The 18,787-nt window shown below is 22.8% G+C and overlaps 5 protein-coding genes across 5 annotated transcripts; 3 read left to right on the top strand and 2 right to left on the bottom strand. All coding sequences in view use genetic code 6, as the record gives it.

Annotated features, from left to right (window-relative positions):
* Positions 1 to 1,692: 1,692 nt before the first annotated feature.
* On the top strand, positions 1,693 to 2,277 carry TTHERM_000581748 (hypothetical protein; the record flags this gene model as incomplete). Its single annotated transcript, XM_012798328.1, has 1 exon — positions 1,693 to 2,277. The coding sequence occupies one exon, from the start codon at positions 1,693 to 1,695 to the stop codon at positions 2,275 to 2,277; it is 585 nt and encodes a 194-aa protein (XP_012653782.1).
* A 1,503-nt stretch (positions 2,278 to 3,780) lies between these two features.
* Positions 3,781 to 4,020, top strand: TTHERM_000581749 (hypothetical protein; the record flags this gene model as incomplete). The annotated part of the gene is made up of 1 exon (XM_012798329.1): positions 3,781 to 4,020. One exon carries the CDS (start codon positions 3,781 to 3,783, stop codon positions 4,018 to 4,020), a length of 240 nt encoding a protein of 79 aa, XP_012653783.1.
* A 4,251-nt stretch (positions 4,021 to 8,271) lies between these two features.
* On the top strand, positions 8,272 to 11,080 carry TTHERM_00581750 (hypothetical protein; the record flags this gene model as incomplete). Its single annotated transcript, XM_001018916.2, has 2 exons — positions 8,272 to 9,951; positions 10,142 to 11,080. 2 exons carry the CDS (start codon positions 8,272 to 8,274, stop codon positions 11,078 to 11,080), a joined length of 2,619 nt encoding a protein of 872 aa, XP_001018916.2.
* A 1,756-nt stretch (positions 11,081 to 12,836) lies between these two features.
* Positions 12,837 to 13,940, bottom strand: TTHERM_00581770 (Nop53 (60S ribosomal biogenesis) protein; the record flags this gene model as incomplete). The annotated part of the gene is made up of 1 exon (XM_001018918.1): positions 12,837 to 13,940. The coding sequence occupies one exon, from the start codon at positions 13,938 to 13,940 to the stop codon at positions 12,837 to 12,839; it is 1,104 nt and encodes a 367-aa protein (XP_001018918.1).
* A 1,042-nt stretch (positions 13,941 to 14,982) lies between these two features.
* On the bottom strand, positions 14,983 to 18,280 carry TTHERM_00581780 (hypothetical protein; the record flags this gene model as incomplete). The annotated part of the gene is made up of 7 exons (XM_001018919.2): positions 17,750 to 18,280; positions 17,205 to 17,547; positions 16,823 to 17,133; positions 16,306 to 16,624; positions 15,678 to 16,047; positions 15,342 to 15,573; positions 14,983 to 15,279 (listed from the first exon to the last, which is right to left on the bottom strand). The coding sequence occupies exons 1-7, from the start codon at positions 18,221 to 18,223 to the stop codon at positions 14,983 to 14,985; spliced, it is 2,346 nt and encodes a 781-aa protein (XP_001018919.2). The 5' UTR covers positions 18,224 to 18,280.
* Positions 18,281 to 18,787: the final 507 nt, after the last annotated feature.

Raw genomic sequence — 18,787 nt, forward strand, 5'->3', positions numbered from 1 at the left:
AATAATTATTTATTATTTCTTAATTTAAAATTTTTTTGTCATGATACTCTTTACGTTTGAATTTGTTTTCTTTCTTTCAATCTCCAATCCCCAAGTAACTAGGATTTGATATAAATGTAAAGTAAAAGCAAAAATTCTTTCCTTTGCTTCTTTTTGATTTATAATCAACGAACGACCCCACTTTTATAACATAATATTTAAATAATTTAATTATTAGTGCATGTATATATGACAAACTCATCTATCTCCAATTTATAAATTGAAAGCAAAAATCTAATTTGATTTATAATTTCAAAAAAATACTGCTGCATTTTTGCTCTTTACTTCGTTAAGCTATAAAAAAATACTAATCTAACTTTTATCTTTCGTTTTGAGGAGTCCAAACAGATTAAGAAAATTTGTTATTTCTTATTTTTAAACAGTATGATTTAATAAGTCTTAATTAATTCAAATAACAAATGTATTTATAACTTAAATTTCTGGAGAAATAAAAAATTTAAATGTTAATTGCACAAAAATATTAATTGAAATAAATAGATAAATTCTAATACAAGCAATTATCTACTGACTATTTCTTTTTAAAAATACTAATATTTATTTGAATATTTTTATTTATTATTATTATTATTATTTATTCTGGGGAAACGAAATAAATTAAATAAATAAATAACTATCTAACATATTTTATCTTATCCAATCAATAATAATTATATCTATCAATTTTCAATAAATCCATTTAAATATTTTGATGAATGCTTTAAATTAAAATATTGTTGCAGAAAAGATAGCAAATAAATAAATAAATGAACATTCAAATTTAATAAATGAAACAAAAATATTTAATTGGTTAGTTTGAACTTTAAAATCTACAAAAAAAATAATTTAAATGTAAAGATGCAATTATTAAATATACATTTTTAAAAATTAATATGTATTATTTCAATTATCTATTATAATTTGCTTCTAAAAATTAGATTTATACAACCAACAAACAATAATGTTAAATATAAAACTAATCAATCAATCATCTTCAATTCAATAGAAGTCTAATTCTCATTGATAGAGATAGATAGATAGACAGATAGTTAGAATTGCTTTATACATAATTTTCATTTAAAATTGCTTCCAATTATGCTTTTTTTATGTTTTTGTAGATAAAAGACAACCAATCATAATAATTTTTTTATTTAAATTTACATATACAGACAGACAGATAGATATATAATTTTTTGATAGAAACAAACTCTAAAAAAATAATTAATTTCATATGATTTTCTACAATTATTTTAAGCAAGTATTTCTTAAGAAATTAATTTTCGATTTGGATCTATAAAAAATCAAAATTAAGTAAATACTATTTACAAATCATCATGCAAGATTCTGATCAATTTTCTTAAATTTTCGAAAGCAATTAATAAAAAAAATTTAAAAAGATCGATCTTTCCTTTATGAAACGATTATTACAAGCTGATAGATAGTTAGATACACTCACTTTTTATTGATTGATTATTATAAAAATTAAAAATCTTTTTTTATATAAACATATATTTTAATGTTTTTCTTCTAAATATTTTTTACTTATAGTATTTTAGTTAGAGATAAAGCCGATATTTGGCTGAATACCTAATTTATAATCCAAAAATAAAAATTTTAGACAGGTGGGGATGAATTTTTGAAATAGATTAATAATGAATGATAAATACATTTAAATCATCAATCTTATAAGAATAGATCCCAAAAAATAAGTTTAGGATTAAAAGTCATTTAATTTTAAATATATTTCTGAAAGCATGTTATCTATACAACTTAAGAGTAAAGATTGTTTTATTAAAAAAAATCTGCTGTTTAGATAGCGAGATCTATTTAAGTAAGGTATTTTAAGTATTTGTTAATTTAACTTTGAAAAATGAAAAACTAAGGATCTTGACTATCAATAGAAGGTATTTTAATATAAATTTTTGTTAAATTGATATTTTGGCATAAACTCTAAGTCAGCTGTTTCATATAATTGGTGTATTACTTGTTTAAGTAAAAATCTAAACTGATTTCTTCAAGAGATTTTTGCTGCTTTATGAATCCAAACAATAAGCCATAATCAATATTGCTATCATTTATAAAAAAAGCAACTTTTTTCAGAGTCTTAATTCTATTTAAATTCCAATAAACTTATTTAATATGCTTGATCTGATTTTCACCTTTCTTTAACTCAATATTGAGATTTAATACTTCCAACATTTTAAGGCTCTCTGTAAGTTTTATAAGATCCTCATAATTTGAGATACTTTAAAATTTAAATTTTTTAAGAAGCCTCATTTATGAAATAACTTAACAAAGTTTAGAAGACTATTTAGCCACTAGGTTCTCTTAATTAACTTCTAATTCCTCTAGCTATGGTGTAAATTATGTCTAAAAGTTCTTTGAAATATTAATAAAGCAAGATTTTTATATTTTGAGAGTTTTTAAGCTTAAAAGGTTGCTAAGGAGCTCTACTAAGTCAAACTCTAAATCTTTTAGAACTAGGATTTAAACATTACAAAACAAATCTTTATACTGAATTTTTTAAGCTATTTTTCCAATATTCCCAAGTCTCAGAGTATTTGGAAAACACTCATGTAGACTTATTTCTTGTTCTTCTTAATCTTCATTTTTATAATTTAATTCTTCTTTAGAATAGCCATTTTTTTCTTTTTTATTTGTAGAAAAACAAGATTACATAAAATTTGTATTCACTTGTAATTAATTGCTTTTTAATTGATGATTTAATTCTACTGCTTAAATCTTTTGTTAAAGTTGATTTTGGCAAAATTTAAAGCTGTCTAAACCTTCTTGCTTATCATTTATTTAAAGTTTATATTATTTATTCATTTGTTGTAACCTTTAATTTAAGTTTTCTTAATTAAGTTTTTTTGAAGAATCAGATAAACTTGAAGCATCTTTTGCATCTCCATTTTCCTAATTTATCCAACTCTTAAATTATTTTTAATCTTAAATCGTTTTTGAGTCAAATTGATTATTTCCTGATTTATTAAATTTTTGACTATCAATTTTATTTTCATCTGATGACAAAATGCTTGAGTGAAAAGAGAACTAAAATTGCTAATCAAGAGAAGATTATCTTGCCAAATTTAAATTATTTATTAATTATTAGTTGGTATTATTTTAAAGCGAATATTATTTTGATAGCTTGTTTTCATTATTATTTATATCATTATCATTTAAAGAATTATTCTAGCAATAGAGGAATTTATTTTTGTTAGCACTACCTAGAATATTAAATTACTCATTATAATTATAAAAATCCTATGAATTTAAAGAATTCTTTTGTGTGGTACATTTTGAGGAGTTCATAAAAGATAATTTTTTTGCAGAATTTAATTTATTTCTTTCATTATTGCATTTTTTTTGATTGAAATACAATTTATTTTTAAAAATTGGAATTTCAAAAGAGTTCATCAAAGCTTCTTAGTTTGTTAGCTCTGAAATATCCAATTCTATATCCTTAAGGTATTAATTATTCTGAAGTAGAATAAGGAATGAATTGAAATGCTAGTAATAAACTTAATTAATTTTTACTTTTATACCTAATCTATTAAGTTGATTTTTCTAAAGAATTTATTAAATATAAGCAAATAAAAAGGAGATATTTAAAGGTTTTATTTATCCAGTTTACTCTATTGAAATTTAAAACTGAGAAATATTTTATTCAGGCACAGTTAGCAACTGAAAAAACGACTCAAAGCACAAAAACTCCTTTCGGAATTTTACTTGAAGTGATATTCTATGAGTGTAAATGCTGAATACACTTTTTAGATCTTACAGCATTTCAGAAGCTGGATAAGGTTTAAAAACAGATAGAACTAGTTTTAGCTTTTGAAGTTTCCTGCTTTAATCAAAATATTTGCGAAAAGCCAAAGCTAATTTCTCAAGAACTTTTAACTTAACGAAATCATGCCAAACAATTTCAATCTTAGTAATAAATGGGTTATCATAAATAAGGTTGACAAAATTGTCGAATTCTGATTGACTTAAAGATGAGTAATTGCATTCTATTATAATTTTCTCTTGCCTAATTTTACTAATTTGATTGAGAAAGTAATTTAAATTAGTAAGTTTTATGTTATTCTCATTAAAGATGCTCATTTTTATTATAGACTACAAGCTATTGTATTTGTATTTTTTGATAATTAATGAAATTAGATGATAAATTTTGTTCAAAAAAAAAAACAAAAAACAAATATAAATCAGTAATATAAAAAATAAATTACAAGCTGTTATCAATTTATAAATAAATAAATATTTTAAAAAATTAAATGCTTAGGCGCCAAAAAGAATGTAATTTTCATTTATTTAGTTATGTCTACTAACAATTGTATTTATTTATTTATTTATTATCTATTCTTACAATATAATTTCTAAAAAAATAAACTAAAATCAATCTATTTCAAAAAGGTAGACATGATCATTTATCTTTCAATATTTTATAATTAGTTGATTATCTATCATAGAATAATATAAATATTGGTTAAATAAATAAATTATTATTTTATTTATTTATTTATTTATTTATTTATTTATTTATTTATTAATATTTTACTAAAATTGATCAGTTTGTTTTTAATAAAAGCAATGAATATCTTCTATTAAAAAATCCAATACTATTTTATAGCTTTTTTTAATTAAATTGAAAAATGGATATATAATAAATAAAACTTGATAATCTATTGAATTAATTTTAATTTTTAAACATTTAAATTTAATAATAAACTTAAGTTTTAATTTTTAAAAATTATATTTTTTGTAAATTTTTTTTCATGTTAATAGTTATGAATATTTTTTCTATTTTTGAGTGATTAAATTAACAAAACAAATATTTTTTTGAATAAAAATTATTTATCAAAGATTATTATTTTTTTAAAGTTAATAATAAAAATATCAAATTCATAAATAATTTCATTCAAACCCAAAACACAATTTTATTATTTTCAAAAATGAAAAATAAAAAATTTAAAAACTAAGATTAGATTTTTAAAAATTTAATTTATTGAGTTATTTAATGATTATTAAGTGGATTTTAAATATAAGGAACAAATTTACAAATTTTCATAATATATTTATAAATTAGATTTTTTTCTATTAGAAATTTATTAATTTGTTTAAATTAAAATAGAATAATAAAAACACTCATACTGAGTTTTAATTTAAATTTCTTTAAGTAAAAATACATATAGGTAAAGAAAGAAAGAAAAAAAACAAATCAACCTCAGATTCAACTTTTTTTTGGAAACATAGAATTTTTTTAAGAAATTTCAAAATATAAAAATTAGATTAGTTAGTTATTCTTTTTAAAGCTGAAATTTCAATCAGAATCTCAAAATTTAAATCGCTTGGTTATAATTTTCTTATTTGTTAGTTGATTTATCAAATTAGATAGAAGGAAAATATTTATAAATATCTTCAAAATAAATTAAAGTTTTCCTCTTTCAATATTTTGTGTAATTTTCCTATTTAGCATCTTAAGCATTTGTATATTCAGAAAAAGATTTAAATATAAATATTAAATTGCTTAAATATAAACCGTTATAATACTTGCTTTATTTTAGAATGAGAAATCGGATTATTTTTTTAGAGAGAGCCCTGCTACTTTTTGTTTTGATTTCAGTGTATTTTTTTGTTTGAAGAAATCAAAAAATTTGTTGAAGAAAATATGGGCTAAATTAAAATTTTTGATACAATATGAAGATTTCTGATCAATTATTGGAATGTAAGTAGCGTACAATTAGAATAAATTAAGTATTTAGCTCTTAGTATTTAGTTTATTAGTTTGTTGTAACTAATAGCAAATTTAAGTCTGAGCTTAACTAAGTAAAGTCTAATTTGAAGCAAATACTAAAGAAGGGCTTAACAAAGAAAGTATTTGGAGAAAAAATTGTTTATTAAGTGAAAGAAAAATTAGTTGAAAAAGGTCTATGCGCAACTAAATAAAATTTAAATAAAAAAAGTGTTTGTTGGTTTACGTGGAAATAAATTCAAATTGAAAATGACAATATTTATTTTATTTAATTTTTACTTCAAAATTGATGTGATTCAAAGAGCGCCAAAGAAGAGCAAATGAAATTTTTCAACTTTTATTTTTTTATCCAGAAAACGTATTCTGAATATTTTAATCACATTTTCCAAATAAATTTAAAATACTATTTAATCAAAGAAACATTTGTTTATTTTTATTCGTTCTAATATGCTTTTTAATGCAAATTAAAATAGATATATAGCTTGTTTAAAGACAAATTCATAAAAATGTAAGTAAATAAAATTTAATTGTTTTTCTAAATTCACTATTATGTCTATGTGAAACGGCTAAGAAAATTGTCTGACATTCTGGCCAATTCTTTTGTTTATTCTTTTTATTTGGTATTAATTTCTAAAGACACCTATTAATTGCCTTACTGATGACTTAATATTTTGCAATTGTCAGATATCTATGAAATACCCCAAATCCATTTTCAAGCACATATTCAAAACTTTTGAAATGAACGATTTCTAAGTTGATGAGATCAATCTTTTTTTGATTTCATCATTTCAAGTAAGAGATTTAGATTTAAAAATTTTAGAAAGGCGGTTTATTTAAAAAATAAATGGCTATCAGTTGAAAATTTATATGCACTGAGCGAGCTAAAAGTACAATTTCTTAAGCTTACACTTTACATTTACAAAAAATTTATAAAAAGACTTCTATTTAAAAACATGTAACATAGGATAAGAGAAAGTGCTGTTTATTATCAATTAATATAGATTAACAAATAAAATTTCTACAAACTTTAGTATATGAAATGATTGAACAGTCTTGTAAAAGAAATAAATAATCGGCGTAAAGGAAAATTTATATTTATTGAAATACTTATGTATGTATTATTCTTAATAAATTGTTGGGTAAACTACCATTAGGTGAAAGAAATTTTAAAGCAGCTAGAAAGGTCTCAAAAAAATTAGTGAAAATTGAACAGAAAATAGAAAAAGAATTTGCCTATTGTCTCAAAACGGTGAAAATGATGGCACTTTTATCTTATTTCTAATGATTATTTATGCAATAATTGATATTTTTTTATGTGAGAATTAGAAAAATGAAAGAAAAATTATAATGTATTATTAAAAAATTTATGATAGTTGCAAAATGTTCGGTAAATCTTTCTATTTATTTATAATGAAAGGGTTATATACTGATTAACTTAATGAGGGAGGTATTTATAATCAAAAAGCAATTAAAAAGAAAGAAAAAATTGTCAAAAAAGAAGTAAAACACAAAGAGAAGAATTATTATTAAAGCTTCTGCTATCTATCTATATTTACTAACAATCAATCAATATTTTACATATATATTTTCTAAGATTTAAGTAAAGAGAAAAAAAAACTCTATAAATCAAAAGAATTAAAGACATTTTGATAAGTAATTTTGAAGGCTTGGGTGGCAAGAATAAGACAAATTTCAATAGTATATCTTCTTTGAAAGATTAAACACCAATAAATAAAAGGACAAGGACTCCACCGTAGAAATAGACTTAATAATATAAATTAAAAGTGGTGGGAATACACTCTAAGCATAAACAACAAAAATTAAAAAAATCACCATCAAGAGCGATATCTCGCAGTCAGAAAATAATCACTAGAGCAAGCCGCTAATTAAACATTCGCAGTAATTCATTCAGTATTCAAAGCGTATCTGCCCCAAGAAGGTACATACAAGATTAGTTAATTAAATACAAAGAAAAGAAGAAGGGGGTCCAACTTAACTTTATTCTTTTTTGTGAGAGAAGAAGAAGAAGAAAAAGAATATTAAAATAACTAAAAAAGGAAAGCAAATTAACCTATTTCAATTCTAAGTACAATTTCCATTTTCAAACACCTAAATCAACTCCCCTCTTAAAGTCAAACTCTCCTCCTCTGCAGTGCTTCTCCTTACAAAAATCCAAATCATCTGCACAGAAAAAAGATACTATTTAGTAATCTTCACATTAAATTTAGCACAAATCAGCTCGAAGTTAGTCTTCTGAAAACGCGTAACTCCTAAATTTACTCTCGAAGCAATCCTTTCTACTAACCCAACTTTGTAACCCTGCTGGATAGCTATTAGAGTCTGCTTCTTATTAATTAAAATCAATACATAATATAGCGCGCATTCCTTAGATTTAAAGTTTTTAAACTCTTAACACTTAATAAATTTAGCACTCAGCAGAGCTGCTGCGTTCGATACAAAAATATTAATAACCTATTTAAAATATGGAAGATGAGACTTAATTCTTATTCTAAAATAACTATATGAGATATGATACATCCTTTTAAACTTCAACTGCTGCTGATAGCTTTGAATTTGAGCAAAAAGCCTAGGATTTGAGTGGATTTGATCTTAAATCTAAGTAAAGATTTCCGTTCAGAATATCTAGCATCGAATGTATAGGTAAAAAAATTGTGCTAGGTAGTGATGAGGGCTCACTTTATGCATATCAATAGGTCTAAGCCCCTTAAAAATAAAGCTTCAAACTATTATACTTTGAGCCAAATGCTCATTCGCGCTCTAAAGTTGTAAAGATTCTAAGTGTTAATGAGCCAAAGAGCAGAAAAAATGAATTTAAAATCTCAGAATCAAATAATTTCAATAGAAATTAAGAAACATCCTACAACGATAATATCATGAAAAATCAAAATTAATATCAATATAATTAATAAGGCTCTTCATATATAAATTAAGAGAATACTTTTTGCTATCCTTCTAACTCTACTGAGTATTTCTCAAGTAGCCGCGATAGTACTAACTCAAAAAAATCTTAAAAAGCATCTTAGCATCAACCATTGTAAATTGTTAGCTGTGGTTTGTATGACAGGAGATTAATTTTATGGGAAATAAATGGAAAATTTGAAAAAATAGCCCAGTCTTAAATGTTTAAAACTTTAATTTACAACTTATCGGTTGATGAAAACTTTGTATTTGTAGCTACATTTCGCAAGATTTATGCATTGAATTTGACTAATTTATAAATATGCATGAAATTTGGTGTGCCAAATTATAAATAAATTGAATTTTAAATTTCAAGTGTGGGTTGTCTCCCATTGTCAAACTCTAATATTTTAATAGCAGGAACTGATAACTACTAAGGAACTAACCAGTTCTTATCGCTTTGGGAATATCCTAAAGATTACAGCCTGGTTCAGTAAGATTTAGACCAATAAATGTAGGAGGAAGAAGAGGATTTGAATGCTTAAACTCAAGTTGTAGTAAATGACATAGAAGATTTAGATAATTTTGATCTTGATGGAGACTTCAATGAAGCTCCAGCAGCAGCAGAAATAAAGTCAAAGAAGAAAAAAAGAGTTTCTTTTTGGAAGCCTAATATTCTTGAGCATTGTCATTCAACTCGTGTTAGATAACTCAAGTGTTTCTAAAATTGTCCTTAATTTATTTCAGTCTCAGTTACAGAAATAAATATTTGGAAAATAATAGATGGTAACTAAGTCTAATCAATTCAATAACTTGGCTTTTAAAGCTAGATTAACTAACAAATTGGTTATAGCATATCTTCTCCTAGTCTTTCCACAGCTCCTTTCAGCTTTAAGACTGAGATTCCAGCTGCACAATAGGTATTTTCTCTCAAGTTTAATCAAGAAAGAAAAATCTACACTAATGCTATTATTGAAAAGAAGACAAACAACATCCTTTTGTTTGTAGATTCTGAAGTACTTTCTTTTGACAGCTCAAATTTCAAATTAAATTATCATCAAAACTTGCATTCACAAAATCAAATTTCTTAACTTTACTTGAATTCTTCAATAAACAACTGCAGCAACAATAACGAAGAAACAGGAAAATTCTAGTAAATGTACCCACACAATAACCATTACGTTCTCTTGAGTAACCCCCAAAACGCAGATCTAAACACACAATTCGCTACCAAATATACAATCGTAATTAATCCTTATTTTCTCTTCTTTTTTCTATTTTAATAGAATAATTAATTCTTTTTGCTCATATTTCCAAGTATTTATTTAAAGTGGATACAAATTTTAATTAAAAATCCTAAAAATATCACCAAAATTAAAGAACTTAAACTTAAAAAATGGCATTTATCTTACTTTTTTTATTATAAAATCAAAGGCTGTTTGCGAATTCGAGCAGAAAAAACAAACCAACTCCAACAAAGGTCCCAAAACAACTGAAAATTGCTTTAATGGAAACCAAATTAACATATAAACATAATAGCCTAACTAAATATACAGCTAAAACAATTATAATATTAATTGTAACTTCTATTAAAGTGAACAATAGTAAATATTCTAGCCCATACATGAGTCGAAAATTGAAGAAGAAGATGAAGATATTCAAATTTCTCCTAAATTGACACCAAGAAAAAAGAAATTACTCCAATCACCTATCAGTAAGCCTTTGTCATAAATACCTACAAGTGTTCCTCCAGTTTTGAAATATTCAACAGCCCATATAATTCCTTCTACAGCTTCATACACCATACTAATGAATAAGCTCAAATAAATTGAATAAGCAAACAACGCTGCCAAGATGAACAACTCCTCAACGAATTCTCTGCGTCGTCCATCATAATCCTCTACAAACATTCCAGCGATAACATTTAGAAAACCCTTCTCAAACGGTCCAAGAAGCAACAGCAAGTGCATTAAAAAGTAACTAAAAAGACATGTTAAATACTGCAACAAAAAGAAGAAAATGAAATAAAATTTAGTGAAAGTTTTTGCTAACTAAAGCAATTTAAATACCTAAAAGAAAGATATAAATCCTTAATCTTTGATGCTGGTTTAATCATAAACAACTGCAAACCCTTCTTAATCTATAAATGATAAAGAACAAACAATATAGCTACCTATAATAGATCAATATTTAAGAAAAAATGAATAGAAACAATATTTCTCCCAACTAAACATGAACTAATTAAATTCAAATACCATCAAAACAAATAGCTCCTATGCTAATAACATTAGCAAGAGCAGCAACAAAACATTTAAAACATTTATAGTAGCCCAAGATTCTGAATCTACCTTGGGCTTCTACTCAATATAATGATATAAACAACAACAATAACAACAAAAACAATAACCTTATATTAAAAATATATTTATATTTACTTACAAAACATATGTGATGAATTGATTAAAATTGTTTATAATTATTTAATTAATTAATTAATTACCAACAAAAAACAAACAAAAATTGATTTATTATTAAATCCTTATAAAAACAGAACTGTAAAAAAATCAAATTACAATTCTGATAATCTTTATCAAGTTTTAGTAAAAAGAATAAGATATAAATAAATACTAAATATCATACTTTATATTGTACATAACTCTTACCTTTAACTAATTAATTAAAAAACATAAAATATATACTTAGATTGTGAATTAAATAAATATATAAGATTTATTTAATTATTTAGTCAATAACTCAATTCTATGTAAATAAATATTAAAAATGTATAATAAATTGATGACCTTGGAATTATAATTAATTAAATATTTTTATACTTTTATTATTTAATTTTTCGCATTCATAACTATGAAAAAAACATCAAATGAAATTCATAATTGCTTTAAAACTAATTTTTTATATAGAAGAATAAACTATTTAATAAAGTTTGCATTTTTAAATTTAATCATTAGAAGAAAAAATATTTTATCATTCAATAATTTTTAATATTTGATGAGTAAAATCACAAATAAACAAGTTATTCTATTGATAATTGATAAAATATTAACCTTTAAAAATGTAAATAAATAAATGCTCATAATTGAAATAGATTCACAAAAAGATAATTTTATACTTAAATAATATTGATTAAATACAAGTAATATTTCTTTTTGCAATAAGAATTATTATAAAAATATCAAATAAATTCTTCTTTCTGCTTTTAATATTTAATATCTTACAATTTAATTTGTACCTAAAATCAAAATTAAATTTTTATATCTGTTTAAAAATATATTTATCTACCTATCTATCTTTCTATCTACTTAATTTATAAAGTATTAAACAGTTTTATTCAATTTAATTTATTTTTGAATTTAAATGCTTCATTTTATAATTGTTAAATTCAATGCAATCTTTTAAATTAAATTAATTTTTTTACTAAAAAAATTAATAGAAAATATATCTTTTTATCCATATTTTTGCTAAAAAGATGTAAAATTGAATATAAATATCAATGCAGCTATCCTTCAATTTTAAAAAAATTCTTTTAAAGGCATCCATCCATCCATCCTTCTATCCATCCATTCATTATTATAGAGTGGATGAAGAGTTTATTGTTTATAAATTAGAATTTTTAAAAAGTAAAATAATTTCATTATAAATAATAATTTAAAACAAACAAATTAAGAAAATAGTTAATTAATGAATTATTTTTGTTTATAAGATTGATAAAACTGGAATATATAAACTGCGAATAAAATAATTTTAATTTTAAGATTGATAGTTGAATGAATTTTATTATTAGTTTTATTAGTATTATTTGTTGCTATTATAATTATTATTTAATTTTTGTTTATTATTTTGTTTTTCAGAGAGAGCAAAAAAATAGATTAATTAATTAGTTGAAAAAGATATTCTAGTCTACACCAAAACAAATTAGCTAGCTAACAATTGTCCCTAGTTTTATAATCTTCATCACTTACATATATACTTACTAACTTTTATTTATATCAGAAAACTTGTTTACTTATATGAATAATTGCTCGCCAGCTTGATTTTTTGATATGTGAAACAAACCATGATATTTAGAACAAAATTTAAATAGTGAATGTATAAATTTAATTATTTCCTCTCACTGTTTAATGTCAAGGACTGTTTCTATTTCGTCCCATTCGCTTTAGAAGTTAGGGTCGAATTTTTGCTTGAATTTTATGGCTGGGATTTTGCTCTTTTTATCTTTTTGGGAGTAGTTCTTGGGTTCAAGAAGACCTTTTCTGAATACTGATTCGTATTCATCTCTAAGTAAGCTGCCTGCAGGTTAAACAGTACGTAAATTATCAGGTAAGTCTTCTTCTAAAACAAAGTCTTAGCCTTTTTGATTGTATCTTTTCTTGCCAAGCTTTTCAGGCTTAAAGTTATACCCAAGCTTTTCTTTAATTTGGTTATCAGCTTCCTTCTTCTTTTTAAGATTTTCTATATGAGCTTACTGTTCTAACTCGTCTTAAGTTAATTCTTTTTTAAATTGCTTGATTAAGTTTGCTTGATGGGCAAGACGTCTTTCTTCTTTCTTTTATAATTAGACGGGATTCATAGCTTGTTCTCTTTTCATTTTTTGTACTTACAAGTAAACCTTTAAGTCTTTTTTTTTCTTTCTGAGCTTTTAAATTTTTTATAAGTTTCTATCTTTAAGGTCCTCATCCTCCAAACGGATAGCTTCTTCGATTGTTTCTTAGTGATCCTTGAAAGAAGGGTTATAGCTCATACCGCTAGTAGGAATTATAAGGTGAGCGACTTTTTACTTCTTTTATATTAAAGGTTTTTTAGTCTCTTTTTCAGCTTCTTCGTCCCAAGCGTCACTAACTTATTCTTCTTCTTGATTATTAAGTTCTTCTTGAATTTTATCGTCATCCTTTTTAGGTTTAATTTAATTTTCTTTTAACTTTTTAGCTAAGATTTTGAGCTTCTTTTCTTCGTTTTTAGAATTATTGGAGTCATCAATTTTTTTGTGGAATCTGTCCTTTTCCAAAACAATTTTCATTTTCTTATCACCTGTGGTATCGATAGAAAAAGTGACTATTTCATTCTTCTCTATTTTCTCTTTAGCTTGATTTTCATCGAATTCTTTCTTATTTTCCTAGATGATTTTTTCGTGCAAATCAGAGGCATCCAAGTTCTTTCTCCATCTTTTGGTACCCTTAGTTGCGTTGTAATTTTTCTTCTTTAGCAATGCACTCATTTGTTGTTTTTTACTTATTTAATTAATTAATTGAATTATTTATAAATCAATAAGTTATTATCCTCAAAAAGGATTTTGCAATTTCTTAATTATATACAGCTATAAATCTTATAAATTGCTTTGTGTGTTAGCTAATTAATTTATTAATATATTAATAAACACACAAACCCCGATGCATAAATTTACTATTTGATTCATTCATTTTAACTTTCATAGCAAAATGAATAGAAATATTGCAATCAACCCTTTCATTTGATAATAACTTTGAAAGTCATTCATTCATCTCATTGATTTTAATTTGATCTGTATTTAATTTTACTCTCTCCTAAGCTCTATTTGCTCTGTTTGGATTTTACCAAAGATTCTATCTAACTCCTACTTAGAATTTATCTAATTCTACACATCAAAAAATCTAAATATTAATCTTCTTCAAATTTACTTTTATACAAAAATATACATTTTTACTAATTCGATTATTTTAACACATTTATTTTTAAAATTTTCTTTAAACCAAATTTTAACAAAAGATAATTAAAATAATATTAATTTTAATTTATTTTAACTTTTCAATATTTTACAAAAAAAATTAATAAATAATATTGATAATAAATTTAACATTTAAAATTATTATCTAAAATATAATTAATGATAGTTATTTATACTAACTAAGTTAATGCTTTTATAATAAATTATTATTATATTTTATTAAAAAAGTAAACTCTATAAATTAATTATTTACATCTAATAAAATACAATTTATATTCAATATTATTTATTTGATTTAATTTTTTTTAGTAATATTTTTCATAATATATTTCTTATTTGCTAAAATAAAATTGTTAGTGGATTTATTGGATTCAATTTTAAGTTTTAATTTTGAATGATTCTCATTTTATCTAGGATAAAAATTAATTTTTTTAATTTATTTAAGAACTATCTATTAAGATAGTAGCTTTATTAGTTTAAAGTAAATACATCAGTTTTTATAACATTTTAATGTAAATTTAATAATATATTTTTAATTTTTTTAGCATAATAAACATCAATAAATTTTATTTATGCTAAGAGCTATTGCAATATGAGTGCAGAATTATTTTAAGGCATTGTCAAAGGAACTATCTAACCCCATAAAAGGCGAGCTAGAAAATGTGAATTCATCCTACACAGAAGAAGTCCTATTACATTTTTTTACAGGAACCTCAATTATGGCTACTGTTTATTAATTGTTTTGAATTGGAATAATCTATATTGGTAGGATACTGTATAAATCTACCAAGGGATCGAAATTATCAGTGTTTTTTATATTTTGGACTATCATAGTTTAGTTTACTTACAATACCTATTTGTTTAACATAAAAATTAAAAATTTAACAAAAAGATTAAAAAATTATTATAACTTACATGCCCAGCCCAGCCATGCTATTTAGAAAATTCTTAATTTTTATCATTTTTTAATGTTTCATTTTATACAAAATAAAACTTAAATTGAGTTATTGTAAAGATTTTATGCAGCCAAGTACTAATACAATTTGTGAACTAAATTTTATCTAAGCATTAAACTAAACTCAAAAATGCTTCTTATAAAAAATCTTTATACCTATTTTCCATTAATTTAATTCTCATCTCTCTTATCCTTTATTATAAAATGAATTTAATAGTAAAAAGGACATATAAAATTCAAACAAAGTAAGCTAATTAATCAATCAATTAATCAAAATAAATAAATAAATTATTTACCTTGCTACTTAGTTATTTAAAAATTGGGATATAATTACAGCACAATATTCATCATCTACTGAAAAAACCTTGCTTTTTGATCCTGTTATTTCTAAAATTCCAATAGTTTGCTTCTTTATTCCACTAAATGTCAATGGGATGCATAAACAAGTTTTCGAATAAATAAAATTATCCAATTTCTCATTCTGTAAACCTTATTTTTTTGCATTATTTTAAAGCTGCGTTTCCTGCACTATTTACTGATAGACAACAAAATCTTAATTTTCAGATTTATTTGAGGCTAGCTAGTGTTTTATTATTTCACTAAAGAGCCCTTTGCAATTAAGTGCTCTTTCTTCAATATTATTTTCATTTATGGTAAAAAATATTCCTAAGTTTAAATAAAAATAAAATTAATTTTATCTATCTTTTTTATTAAAATATTTTTAGATCTTTAAATTAAATTCCAACCAAATTCTTTTATTCTAATTATTTTTTTTTCTTTAAAAGTTTTGTATATAAATCTAATGATTAAAATAATTTCTACCAAAAATATCTTTAAAAATAATTAAAATTAAAATTATTAGTGTGAGGTTAATTATGAGATTAACTAATAATCTTATTTACTATTTTTTAAAGTTATTTTTACCTGTTAGTTAATCATAAAGCCATACGTGAGCTTATTTGCATTTAAAAATCTATTTTAGTTCAATATTTGTTTGGTTGAGTAAATCATCTATATTATCAATCCTTTCTAATTGATGAACAAGTTAACTAATTTTATTACACCTTTCTGCAAAATCATTTAAGAGTAGATATTATGACAAAATGAGCTTAACATACTCTGATTTTCTTTTTTCATCTTTCATTTCATTATATTATTCCAAAAATATGTTTGATCCATGTTCTAACAAGTCTACTACCAAAGATTTATATTCGTTTCTCAGTTAATTTACCCTGAAATCTAACTTAATTTAATAATCAAATGAGATTTAAATCATCAAAACTTACAAGTATAACAAAATTTTTCATCTTAATAATGCAAGAATTACATACAATTTTAACAAATTAAATTCATAGAAAACAAATTTAAAAATTATGAAAAATTAAAAAGTAAATAAATAATTTTTATTGATTTATTTTTAAAAAAAAATTAATTTATTTACTTTTTCTGGTAGCTCGTCATTTTAAAGGATTGATCCATTTTCTTTGTAGTTATTGTTAATATTTTTGCTTATCTTAAGATTGCTATTCTCTAAGAATATTTCATCTATTTCTTTGATTGAAACTCTTGATTTAAGGAATTCTATTTTTTAACTTAGTAAATTTAGTTTTTGATTTAATTTTAATTTGATATCTGTTAATCTCTTTAGTTCTTCATCTTTCTTCATGTTATCTCTTTTAAGATTTTCGTTTTCTTTAACTAGCTCGGTGACAACTTTTCTGATGTTCTAAGACTTAGGTATTTGCTATTCATCTTATTTTTAAATATTTTTTGTTTGTTTGTTTTCTACTCATTTAATATTAAATGAAATTTAAATAAATTACTTAGATAGTCAGATGATAGTATGAAATCAAGTCTTTGTTCAAGCTGTTCAATAATCTTCTTTTGATTCAGTATTACTTTTTTGTTCAAATTAAGCTCTTTTATGCTTTTAAGATATTTTTCTTTTATTTCATCACTTTTATAATTTGTTAGTTAGAACTTCTCTTAAAAGAAAGACAGCTTATCATTTAATTTCTAATTAAGAAGGTTTATTTAGCTGATTTTATTGCTTTGCTTGATACTCAAATTAATCATTTTTGATAATTCTAACTCAGTTTTACAAGTTGAAGATAAAAAAACAAGTAATTCCTCCATAGTAGAATCAACTTTATCACTGTCGTTATTCTATATTATAAAAAAGCACTTAATAATAAATAAACAGCTTCATATTTTATTTTTTTTGTATTTTAAAATAACTTTTCAAGTTTTAAAATAGATAATAAGCTTTGAATATCCATGGGTGATGTGAAACTCATAACTTTAAATATTCACTTAAATTAATTAAACCTAAATTTGAAATGATAAAAAAATAAAATGGTAATTTTACGCGAATATTTTCAAGTACGTCTAATACTTTGATAGATAATTGCTAAAAATTGTTTTAAAGTGCAATATTTCTTTCTATTTAAGCTTCTATCATTTAATCGTTAGTGTTTATTGTTAGCATTGAGCTATCTATTTTTTTGAATTCAATACCGCTTTAAGAATACTCTGTTTTCAATCTATTAAGTTTGGGTAGGTTTTAGCTAAATGCTAACTTCAAATTTTGAGAGGAATCAAGATTTATTTTAGGAACAAATATTTATTAACTTGAAAAATTCTTTGGAGATTTTAATGAATTTTCAAATAATTTTTTTTCTGATGTTGGCTAAGTTTCATTCCAACTAAATTTTCTTTCATTTATAAAACCTAATTTGGTGCTATTTAAATTGAAATTTTGAGAGTTTTCATCTGTCATTATACTATTTAAATTTTTTTTGCCAACTTTTTTATTATTCAATTAACGCTACGTCAAGCTCATAGACTCATTTAGTATTTTTTTGAGTTTCTCTTTGTTAATTAATTCTTTGGATTAGCTGCTAAACATAGTCTTTAATGAATCAAAAAAACTATTATTTATTAATTTTCTATAATTTTAAGTTTTAACAACTAATTAATTTGTTAATAAAAACTAACAATTAATTTAGTAGAATCTCCTCCTCGCTTGATTAAAATAAAAAATCTATAAGTAAGATTTGATAGTAGAAATTAGATATTGCTTTCAATTATAACAGAAAGCAATTAAGCTTTTTAGCAAACCTTTATTTATTTATTTCTTTCTATCTAATTTTAATAAAATAATCTAAATTTTTAAATTAAAAATCAATAAATATTTTATAGTAAATTCATTTTTTCTGAAATAGGAAATAATTTAGCATTTAATGAACTTAAAATAATTGAAAAAACAATTTATGTATTAAATTATTTTGATAGTTTGTTATTGATTTTATCTAAAGAAAAGTATTTCGTTTATTTTTCCATGACTTGTAAATCAAAATAAAATATTTCATAAATAAATAAATTAGATAAACAAAATTAAAAATAA

The sequence above is a fragment of the Tetrahymena thermophila genome (genome assembly GCF_000189635.1).
Source record: "Tetrahymena thermophila SB210 genomic scaffold scf_8254592, whole genome shotgun sequence".
Classification (NCBI taxonomy): Eukaryota; Ciliophora; class Oligohymenophorea; order Hymenostomatida; family Tetrahymenidae; genus Tetrahymena; species Tetrahymena thermophila.